General features: G+C 37.4%; 2 protein-coding genes across 2 annotated transcripts; both read right to left on the bottom strand.

The window, feature by feature from the left end:
• Window positions 1-1,151: 1,151 nt before the first annotated feature.
• Window positions 1,152-3,764, bottom strand: LOC145903226 (procathepsin L-like). Its single transcript, XM_082991291.1, has 6 exons — window positions 3,570-3,764; window positions 3,337-3,513; window positions 2,902-3,037; window positions 2,668-2,809; window positions 2,224-2,329; window positions 1,152-1,292 (listed from the first exon to the last, which is right to left on the bottom strand). The coding sequence occupies exons 1-6, from the start codon at window positions 3,762-3,764 to the stop codon at window positions 1,152-1,154; spliced, it is 897 nt and encodes a 298-aa protein (XP_082847417.1).
• Window positions 3,765-5,472: 1,708 nt separating this feature from the next.
• On the bottom strand, window positions 5,473-7,146 carry LOC145903701 (procathepsin L-like). The gene is made up of 6 exons (XM_082991830.1): window positions 7,056-7,146; window positions 6,811-6,968; window positions 6,480-6,656; window positions 6,230-6,401; window positions 6,026-6,167; window positions 5,473-5,864 (listed from the first exon to the last, which is right to left on the bottom strand). Exons 1-6 carry the CDS (start codon window positions 7,132-7,134, stop codon window positions 5,756-5,758), a joined length of 837 nt encoding a protein of 278 aa, XP_082847956.1. The 5' UTR covers window positions 7,135-7,146; the 3' UTR covers window positions 5,473-5,755.
• Between the last annotated feature and the right edge of the window lie 5,363 nt (window positions 7,147-12,509).

Here is a 12,509-nt window from a genome sequence, read left to right as displayed (position 1 = left end):
TCACAACCACATATACTGGAACGTCACAACCACATATATTTCAACGTCACAACCACACATATTTCAGCGTCACAACCTCATATAATGTAACGTAACAACCACATATATTTCAACGTCACAACCACATATATTGCAACGCCACAACCACATATAATGCAACGTCACAACCACCTATATTGAAACGTCACAACCTCATATATTGTAACGTAACAACCATATATATTTCAACGTCACAACCACATATATTGCAACGCCACAACCACATATAATGCAACGTCACAACCACCTATATTGAAACGTCACAACCTCATATATTGTAACGTAACAACCATATATATTTCAACGTCACAACCACATATATTGCAACGCCACAACCACATATAATGCAACGTCACAACCACCTATATTGCAACGTCACAACTACATATACTGGAACGTCACAACCACATATATTGAAACGTCACAACCACATATATTGAAACGTCACAACCACATATATTGAAACGTCACAACCACATATATTGAAACGTCACAACCACATATATTTCAACGTCACAACCACATATATTTCAACGTCACAACCACATATATTGAAACGTCACAACCACATATATTGAAACGTCACAACCACATATATTGAAACGTCACAACCACATATATTTCAACGTCACAACCACATATATTTCAACGTCACAACCACATATATTGAAACGTCACAACCACATATATTGAAACGTCACAACCTCATATATTGTAACGCCACAACCACATATAATGCAACGTCACAACCACATATACTGAAACGTCACAACCTCATATATTGTAACGTAACAACCACATATATTGTAACGTAACAACCACATATAATACAACGTCACAACCACATATAATGCAACGTCACAACCTCATATATTGTAACAAACAACAACACGTGGGAACTGAACGGGTCACGCTATCCTTGATATGACGAAAGAATAAAATATATGTGGTTGTGACGTTGCATTATATGTGGTTGTGACGTTGCAATATATGTGGTTGTGACGTATTTGGTCACAACATACAGGCAGCCTAAAAATTCCCAAACACGGAATCCCTATCATTCGAGTGTGTATTACTGCATCACTATTTTCTAAGATATTATAATCGGGAAATCAGCCCCATCTACACACGAAAGTTCCAAGAAACAAGCGATCTGCTTTTTCAGAACTCCGTCCCTTTTTGAGGATTTGTGTGATTTTCGTAAAGGTGGTTGATCTAAAATCGACAAGTGCAGTTCGCATGCAACCAATAGTCTGTATATAATAAACAAATAAGAAAGCTTAGTGGGTACACTAAGAAGACTGATCAAGTACACAACAGACACGTATTTTAGAAGAAAGCACATTTGTATTTTCTGGACACTGCTTGTGACAATTGCCACAAATCTTTGAAATAAGCACGGTAGTAGTAACCATGTAATATTTGCATGTTTCCAATGATTCTATATTGAAACTCATAATTCATAATAGGGCGATGAACCATGGTCAGATGACTCCTCAGCCTAGCATGTCACCGTCCTTTGTCAAGCTTAGTCAATCACACCTCCGTCTATATTTTGTGTCGTCACTACCGGTCGGAGTTGTTACATAACACTTGCGTCACATTATAGCGCCGCCACGCGACGTATAAAAAAACACCTATTGTATCTTCCAGGGTATTTGCCTCTACCTCAGTCCAACTACACATTAAGTTAATGGAATTACTATTTGTGTTTGTTTATTTATAAAAGGGTCTGACTCTGTTCAACTGTTTAATCATTTTTTTCCAAGGCATATCCGTTAACCATCGATTAAACTAATGTTTTTATTAAAGCTTTATTGCATACATTCACATCCCAACTCACACACGTGTAATTAAGATCTGATATATTTCAATTTAATCTCGAGCGTCGTGAACGAAGATCTCTCTCAAGCCATGAGATTGTATTTTTCTGTATAAATGTAATGAGCCTTGTAATTAACAATATGCAGGTACTTTGTCGGTAGAAAATGGATGATAATGCATAAAAGACCAAATATTTAGGAATTATAGCAAATTGTCACCATTTATTAAGGATCAGGGTGGAAGCTTTGCGAAATTCCACTTGTTTTCTACTGGGAAATATCAACATGAAATATCTTCATATTTCTACTCGGAAAAGTTTACCTGACAATAGTCACGATCTTATATATGTTTTACTCCCACTGGATACATCGCACAACCGGCAATATTACAATTGTTTTCTCGGTCTTTAGCGATTTTCTTGTAACCAGAATTCGGATCTTTTTTGTCTCCGGATTCGTCGCCCCAACTAAAGATGAATAAAGTTTAATGAAACGAAATAGTTTGGTGATGAACTTTAGACATGGGTACGCCCAGGCATTGGCAACAGATATTTGACCCCATAGGTCCATGAGACAAGATTATTTAACAGGTTAGGGTTTGTGTGAAAACAGGTGCGCAAAATCGAAATACATAGTTTTCACTGGGCACGATTGCGTTAATGTGAAAGACTTTACTTTTCGATTACAAATAGCACATTTAGGTTTACTGGCATCGTAGCCAGCACTTGGTCATGAGGTTTAACCACACCGGGAGATTGATTTTTTATATTTTTAAATTGTTTATTTACTATTGAAATGTTACTACCTATTCTTGATAATCCAGTACTTGTCTTCGCCACGTGGTTTGCTCTGATCTCTTCCATAACCAACGACCAACACTGCATGATGAAACGGGTTTTTATGCAATGGATCATAACTATTTTCCCAATCAGGGTCATAAAGTATCTCTGTAAAAGCAAACGCAACTGTCATGAATGTCCAGTCATACACATAGGTAGCGCACCTTCGTAGTCAGTATGGTTTTAAAATTTCTCATAACTTGAAGCAGTCAATCCCACAGCAACCGGACCAATCTTTGCTACAACATGCTCAAGTTCTTGTTCGTTTCCTGCTGTGATCTTCTTCCATCCTTGCATCCCAACTACTCTTCTTATGCTAAATCTACAAGCTTCTTTCTGTTCAATAAAAACGTTTAAAATTACGAACTGCTTTACTTTGTTACGATTGTTTCCAACCTTCCTCATAACTGATATGTTTTGTTATTTATTCAAGGGAAAAAGGTTTTGAAAGGTTTTCTGTATCCAGCAGAGACAGAAGAGAAAGTATCTTACATGGAAAGATTTCACCAACATTTTGCCATAACAATATATTTTTTACCGCTAATGTTAGGTAGGCCTACTTTTATTTTTTTCAAATGTTTAATGTTTCCTTCGAATGTCCGAATACTGTAAATATTTTAAAGTAAACTTCTAACCTTTCCAGTATACGGGTATTCGTCCCTCAGAGCAATCGATTTGCTTCTAATGTAATCAAACGCACATTCCAAGCGACCAACTTTTCCACCCTTCTCGTTACAATCAACTAATTGTTGTTCAGAAAGTTTGAACAATTCTCCATTCTTTATCTTGTAATGGGATTCAACGGCTGCTACCTGCATATTTAAACCACAGTAGTTATACCAGTTAAGCTTTTAATGCGAACACTTACTGCACTGAATATCCAGCAAGCGGGCAGGAATCTTTGGTCTTGCACGGATGTTACACAACCGTGTCCCCGCCAGTCAAGGTTTTCAGGGTTGGGTTCCTGACAAATGGGTAGTTGAGGATCGGGATCAGGTTCTGGGGTAGGTGTTAATGGTGCGCAAGAATCACATAAAATTTCTTCGGGTATCAATCCGCTCATCCATGACAATTCTTCCGGTTTCTTGTTCCAATACCACAAGAAACAAACACAATTTTTGTCTCATTTGCTACAAGTTGAAAAACTATGCAGTTGATTTATGATGACCAGTAAATACAAAAGTATTCCCTCCATTCGACATTAAATATGCTAAGATGTAATTAAAAGTATATATTTATCTTACTGTATAAAGTACTGTATATTTTAAACATAGGAAAAATTAAGACTTACATAATCGCTAAATTTGTTACGAAATGGGCGTCTAATGCGATTGTGAACATCACAGTCATCCGCTTGTTTCAAATACGTTTGAAAATTACTTTGCCAGATCGCTTTCCGTTTCTCGAGTTCTCTTTTTGTATAAGTTTTTCCTGTAGACGCCATACAAAATTCCATCAACAGTTGTTTCATTGCAGATTCTCAACAATGTCCTCACCGAATTGTTTTGTCCAAGTTTCCCACTCTTCCTCTGCATGAATTTCCGCGTCCATTGTCAAGTTTCACTCAGTCTTCAAAGAAATAAAGTGGTAACGTATATACTTGCATATGGAATATATAACTTGGTGGCCGAACAACAAGTGGGATTATGTGACGTGTAGCCTTGTCACGTCTTGCGGAGGCATTGTACGTAGTTGAAAATCGGTGTTGATATTCTTAAAAAACCTGTGACGTGAATGTGTAGGCTATTGAATAACACGTGCACAACATAAAGGTGTTGCAATATGAAGCAGATGTGTTTGTGAATGAAACATGTTTTCGCATTCCTTGTGTTAATCATATTGGCTATGTCGCAGTTACAGCAGTATACTAAATACTTATGGCGCCATATTTCAATGTGCTTGTTGTACAAAAACAAGAAAAACTATTGCATTATCTTGTATAAGTTAAAGTTTCTGCTGCAAGCTTTGTAGACAATAATTATTGGTGTTAAGTGGTTTGTAAAACCGTTTTGCAGATTATGTAGTGATGAAATTGTTTCGGTATTTAGCCTCTAAACAATATCCAAGAAGTGAACATAATTACGACAAATGGAACTACGCTCATCCTATGCAAAAAAACCTCCATACCATTACTATTATCTTTTAGTGCGGATCCTGTGGGTTGAACTAAAAGTCATGCAATTGTTATTCGTGACCAGCGTAAGAGTCCAGGATCTATTTTTGAAGCGCATAACAAACACCTAAAAGGTGCCGCGAAACTGAAATCTGTGGATGTCGCTGAAAGACATGGCTACTTCAAGGGAATAATAAAGGACATTATTCAGTTATTTCTTGATATTCCTTAGGAGTGTTTAAAATCGGATGTTTACTTTGCGTTTGCCAGTAGGATTTGGTTCCAATATACTTTAAGTGAATTTGTAGTCTAATTTTGCCTTGGTTTGTCCACAGTATAGTGTGCAAATGGTGTGGTGTTGTACCCAAAGCACGAGTGAGTGTGCTTTTCGAAAACAAAATTTTCCAATTCGAACCATATCCGTAAATTACAGAAAGTTGCTCGAGTACCACCCAAAATGCCGTCGCGTACCACTAGTGGAACGGGTTCCACCGATCGGTAAACACTACTTTCTAATTTTGCTTTTAAATTTTGTCTTGAAAACGGACGTTTGTTCTTTCAGAAAATTGGTGATCCAATCTTCGATGTAATTTACCTCCATTCCAAACAACCAATCTACCACAGATATATTGCAGTTTTCAGATTTTATTTTGGTGTATTTACAACTGGGTAACTTAGAGGCCATTTTAACGTTGCCTTTGTCAATTTTGAAACAAAAACATTTTGAACCTTCTAGTTATACAACGCTTACATACATGATATACATAAAACATACCGACAACAGTGGGTTTCCCCAAGTTGTGCAAATAGTTAATGCACAAAATATTGACCGAAAAGGACTTTTGGTGGGAAACGAAGAAATAATTTTAGCAAACAGAAACTGATCGGTGGAACAATCTTGTTGCATCTATTTGCTCATCCATGAAAATTCTTCCGGTTTCTTATACCACGGGATACAAGGTACACCCAGCAATGTTGCAATTATTTGCTCTGTTTTTGGCGATTTTCATGTAACCGGAGTTCGGGTCGTTTTCGTCGTCAATTCCCCAACTGTGAAGGTATATAAAAAGTTGACAAACAATAAAAATGACATTTAAACTATGTCAATGCATAGTTCGCTGGTCAATGCATTTCTCACTGCTACAGTTTTGTATGAAGCGCACAAAACCAATTCAAATATCCAATAAATAGTGTATAGGGAAAATTTATACCTGTTCTTTATAATCCAGTACTTGTCTTCACCACGTGGTTTGCTCTGATCTCGCCCGTAACCAACGACCAACACAGCGTGACGTAACGCATCTTTGTTTTGAGGGTTAAATCCCTTCACCCATTTCGGATCGTAAAAAATCTCTGTAAGACGAATGTTTTTAATCAGGAAAATTGATTCTGTGGTTTGCCTTGCAGTGACATACCTTGATAATCTGTGTGACGATAAAACATGTACATACTGGAAGCAACCAAACTCACAGCAACTGGACCAACTTTAGCCACAATTTTCTCCAACTCCTGTTCGTCATCAGGGGTAACTTTCTTCCATTCTTCTACACGGACCGCTGGTTCTAAGTCATTTTTCCAAACTCCTTTCTGTACAAACGTTATTCAAATCCATTTTTGCGGTAAGATTTTAACAACTGAGTAAATGATAAACAGTATTTGACCGACCTTTCCAGTATAAGGGTACAGATCATCTCGAGTAATGCCATTTTCCTTGATATAATCAAACGCCCATTCCAACCTGCCTGGTCTGTCACCTTTTTCCAGGCAATCGACTAATTGTTGTTCAGAAAGTTTAACCAATTTCCCGTTCTTGATTTTATGATGTGATTCAACGGCTGCCACCTGTGTAAACACAAAGAGTTACCGTTTTACCAAATCAAGTTGTTCAAGCACTTTTATGGAATGATTCCACTGACTGACAGTTATTTACTTGCGATAGTTTCCGTAAATATTTAAAACTTTGTCCGCAACACTTTGGATGATTCGAAATACTTACTGCAGCAAATATCCATCCACATGGCAATTGCATCTGATTCTTTACAGATGTTACACAACCAGAATCACGCCAGTCAAAATAGGAATTCTCCTGTGGCTTCAAAGAACGTGCAACTTGTGCAATTTCTGTCTCATCGAATGCAGCTTGAAATTTTCTAACTAAAAATATGCATCTTAACGTCTTAACACGTATGGTTTGCTAAATTCGCCATATGCAATAAACTTGGTCAATCTAAAAGAGCTTACACAACAAATGTCTCCGATCGACAACCTCTTCCTTCATTAAATACAAACCATCTTCCAATGGTGCCGCAACTTGCAACATAGTTTTGCTCAGTGTAAATCTAACCAGACGGTGAAGTAATGCTAGTCTTGCTGATGGATTGCGTTCTTTATGTGAATATATCCTTCCCACGCATTGCAATGCAATCACATGATGCCAACGACGAATTAACAAATACGGTTTACCTTCTATGCTACTACGTTAAAGAAATTAAAACATTATTTATTTTATTTTATTTTATGAGGATAGTGGGAATACCATATGAATAATGTTAGCAAAAATACGGAAAAGTCTTTTATTTAACGCTGTTTGTGCCAAAACATAACAAAAGCGTCGCCTGAGGATCAAAACCGTGAAGGAAATAAAGACACCCAGTTAAGAACGAATGTAAAACATAAAGAAGGTATGTCCACTATGTTGTAAATAGCATTCTCCTTAGACCAACATTGATGATATTATTCGTACACCAACGCACACGTCAGTTGCTGGCGAGATTAAGTTTTCTCCACCTACATTTGAGGAGTGTCAATAGAGTCACGTCGGAGGAAGCCGTGGTAACTGACTCACTTTATCAACGTTTATTTGCATTGACAAGATTTTATATTTTAAAATAAAGTAAAATATTTCGCAAACGGGGTCTTGCCCAAAGAACAACTCACTGGCAAACCCAAAGAGAGAGAGAGAGAGAGAGAGAGAGAGAGAGAGAGAGGGGAAGAGGGAGATTTCGAAGCTATAACTCAATTAAGCTATATTCATATTAACTATGTATGCTTACTTATAATGCGTGTGTGTTTTTTGTTGCTTTTTGTTACACTGAAGACACAGTGTTAAGCGTGTTGTTAGTTGTTGTTGCACTAAACAAATCAAAAACAACAAACAAACTGTTTAATTAAATGGTGACTTTCCCCACCATATTTCACAAACTTGGGTGCAAAATACTTTTGATTTGATTACTTTAAATAGGAAAGCCAAAGCAAATATGCCATCAACTGTGTTTATCATAAGTACTATAATGAGCTACATGCAGCGGAGCACCGAGGTAGACATGCGAGTGAACGGGCAGAAAAACAACAACACGAAGCAACACGCCAGAGTCACATCACGTGACAACAGTACCAACAACTCGGCAGCGACGTCATCGGTTGAGATGTGTCAAGCTGCAGTCAGGACCTAAATGTTGAACAGGTTGAGAGGTTTTGATTTGTCATTTATGTTTTGTGATGGTTTGTGGTGCTGGATGTACACTCGGTTCTCCGCTGCATGTAACTCATTCAATCATAGTACTGATGATAAACGCAGTTAGTGTTAACGTCTACTATACTTAACGTGATTAATAGCATCTTAGCTTTGGCTTTCCTATTTAAAATATTTCACATTAATCCACAAAAACAAAAACGTTTTATCAAATGTTTATTGATAGTTCCGAGATTAAAAAGCCTGAACATTGATGTCTTGACAATCGTGTACCTCTCTTTACCAAACGGTTTAACATTTTTTTCGCATAACCAAGTACACAAACACAGTCGGTGGTAGTAAATCACCGTTTTCGTTCGAAATATTTTCACATTAAGACCGTCAGAAACGTATTTGAACGTATTGGGTTTGAATAAACAGCTCATTATAATTATTTGAGAGCTATTGCAAGCGATTTGTATGTTTGTAATGACGAATTTGTAACAGAGAACTCCAAGCACTGGTAGAGGCCGCAAGTTTTTGAACTTACCTAACTCATACCAGACCTAACTTATTTTCCAGATATGCTGTACGGAATTACAACATCTAAAAATGACGTATAATTATAACACGAATATTTTAAGTGTAATTAAATAAAAATTGAGTTTTGCTATTGAGTATAAACCACCTAAAAATCTTAATATTTACTCAATAGGTTTCTTCCCCCCACAGAGGCCATGTTCATGGACAGATATTTTATTCGTCAAAAATATACCTGGGCATTCCAGCGAAGCAAGGAAATTTTACAAAGAATCGTTGTTTCCGACACTTTGAATACAAGCAAGTAAATAAGCAAATAATCCACATTTCATAATTGATTGTCATGATGCTGTCGCCAACACAACTTAACTAAGAACAACTTGTTTCACAACGCAAGGAACAGAGCTTTTACGACGGTCAAAATTTCAAAACTCCAAACAAAACTCCACGTGGATGACGCGTTGTGTCACATGAGTGGCACCACACCCAAATATGGACGAACAACAGCAAATAATCCACATTTCATAATTGATTGTCATGATGCTGTCGCCAACACAACTCAACTAAGAACAACTTGTTTCACAACGCAAGGAACAGAGCTTACACGAAGATCAAAATTTCAAAACTCCAAACAAAACTCCACGTGGATGACGCGTTGTGTCACATGAGTGGCACCACGCCCAAATATGGACGAACAACAGCAAATAATGTTTGATTGACCCACCATCTTGGTTGGGAGCTCTCGAATGTATTTTAGCGAGTGGTTAACAAGCTGCGGTCCCAACTTCTATGAAGAGGCAAAAGTTCTGCGTGGAGTTTGGAGGTTGATGCGGGTTTTGCGTGCGTTTGTTTCTTTTGTATCTTTTTCGTAACGAATTCAAATCTATTTGGAAAATTAACAATGAAGCATGAAATATTCACTGTATGTAGTAATCCAAGCTTTTCACTGCACTGAAATAAAATCCATATCAGTTATTTTTAAGTTCCGCTGTTTTATAACTGTTTACATATTTTCTTTTCCATGTGTTTTTACTTATTTACTTTTTTTATGATTATGAATCAGCCTGAACACAAAAAGCAACTGTTTCAGTGCGCTTTCTGTATAGTTTGTAAATTTAAACACTAAGAAAATTTTTCCTTATTTGGTAATTCGTACGTTATTACCGTAATAGCCTTTTGAACTTACTTTGTCCATCATTTTGCTGAGAAAACTACTTGAATTGTGATTCTTGCAGTTTTTACGTTAAACGTTGCTACTAATTTGTTTTAAGCCCGTAAAAATATTGAAATTACGTTTACATTATATCCAGCACTGTACAACTGTCATCGATACAATATTGCAACGACTGTGAGGCAACGAAATCGCTTGTTTTCGCGGTTTCAACCCACCTTTGTTTAAAACGTTGCATTCTACGTATGGGTTTTCTTTCTGGTCCGCGTATAACCTCACAGCACGTGGTTGATGCGCACATAATAACTTCTGGTAGACTATATTCACTTGTTGTGGTGCAGCACTTGTTCCATTTCAGTGAACCTCTGAACAGCTTCCATCAAACCCCGGGTGTTTAGATGGATATATCGCCCTCACGTATGACATATCAACAAACAGAGGCCAGTGGATATCAAAGTGTTGCGTTGTCTGTAAACTCCCCACTGGGACATCGCACGTGGAACATGAAGTGAATATAAATGTGACAGGGGACTTAAAAATTTAAGGCCCTGCGTTGTTTAGAAGTTTGCTGATATATGTCACCTATTCCCGCTTGTTGTTCAGTAAAACGTTTTTAAGTCTGTGTATAAGATTAATGCAATTGCAAAGACACTAAAAAAAGCAGTAGCTTTTTACTACAGGATAAGCCTGGCTACTTTTATAAGTTTATGTCCATCTTATAATAAGTCTATGCGTTTTTTCGATCAAATAAAATCACAGCACTTGAGAAATACCATATGCACGTGACAATTGCAAGCAAACGTAAGTTTTTCAGCAGAAATAAATATGCTTATAAAAATATTTATGTCTGATCGAGCGAATACACACCGTCTTTTGTAAAAGACTGACTTTTGTATTACAAAAAGTACACTAGCTTTCGCGAGTTCCCCTCGCTCCATCAGGTGTAAATAAACACAATGCAATACAACGATAAGCTGTCGTTAGTTGGCGTCGTCGTGTTGCGGCATCGTTTCTGCATGTCGCATTTCCCTTTGACTTTTTGCAAGACCATTACCCGCATGTCGTCCACGCTATGACTGGGCTCGTTGAAGTGTGCCCCCACTGGATTTTCAGTGATAATATACAAAACCCCTGTTTCTCTGCAAACACACAGTTGCTGAGAGTAGTTCCACTTGCCAGTGTGAAGTAAAGTTAAACTATGGCATTACCCCCGTCTACTGAACAAAAGTGGCATTGGATGAATATTTTACGTTCCACGTGAACCGAGTATGGCGTACAGTGCCGGAGGAACCTTCAAATTACGTCATCACGAAGGTAAGGGGTAAGTTGTGACATCAACCAAAAATTACGTCACCGTGAAGTCACAAAACCAAGTTACACGCAATAACAAACTTAACGGTAAAATAATAATGATTGGATCCCTGAACTATAATCTTGTTTTGTTTCTGCTTTGTTTGTATTAAAACATGCCAACCATATGTTTTGTTTCGTTGCTGTTGTGCCTTACGACATCCATTGCTCCATACGGGAACTGCTAAAATGGCTTGCAGGTGCGTCTTTTGATGCTGCTTAACTTCCCTATAAGTGAAGGTACATTAAGGTAATTTTCGTACGATGTTATAACGTGACCCCACCTTTGTCGTGATGTAATTTGAAGTTACAAGTTTGATTCCCTTTTTCAAGGAATTTTTGTACTATGATATATTCCAATTAAAAATGTCAAAATATCTTGTCGAGTCCAAATCGGCTTGTCATATTTCACAAATAATAAACCAGGCGCATTAGTCTAGATTGGAAAACAATGACTTGTGTTATTTTTGTTGTGACGAAAGAATAACACAACACTAACGTCACAAGTGGGAAGATGGAGGCGATTCAAATGTTGCAACAAGCAAGTGTGGACAGCAAATAACAGTAAGTTAACGTGTTGTGTTTATACAATTTAATACTGGGTTTGGTATAGATTTTTAACGGAGTGATCGAATTTTACGAATCCATATCTACCTACTCAATGACGTCATTAGTAGGTAGGAGTTTAAAGTATGGGCGGACTTATATCGAAACTTGCTTCTAGTTTCGCATCTTGGTCACAACCAATGTTGTTTTTGGACCTGTGTTACGTTTAAGCCTTACACTTGCTGCGATAATATATAACATGCATTGTTTCTTGGGCATAGCCAATATCAGGACATATTATGAGGTATTTCTAACCGGTGCCCACAGAGGAACAAATATTATCCACAATATGAAGATGATGCACGCTTTAATGCAAGCAGTTACAAAACTGGGTTGAAAACCTTTCCAGCCACAAATAAATTTGACGCGGAATTTTCTTCTTTCAAGCACACACTATCAGAGCTTTATTGAAATTGCAACTGAAATCGACATCATTCTCTTTATTTATTGATCATTATGTTTTTCTGTGACTCGCTGGAGGCCGGTCCGTGAAAAACGGTCGTTGTGCAGAAATGTTTTGGGCCCCCTGACCTATCACGAAACAAAACTGCGTTACACCTTTGATAAACCTTTTCAA

This window comes from Ascidia mentula, chromosome 5 (assembly GCF_947561715.1).
Source record: "Ascidia mentula chromosome 5, kaAscMent1.1, whole genome shotgun sequence".
Taxonomy (NCBI): domain Eukaryota; kingdom Metazoa; phylum Chordata; class Ascidiacea; order Phlebobranchia; family Ascidiidae; genus Ascidia; species Ascidia mentula.
This window is presented reverse-complemented; position numbering and strand designations above follow the sequence as displayed.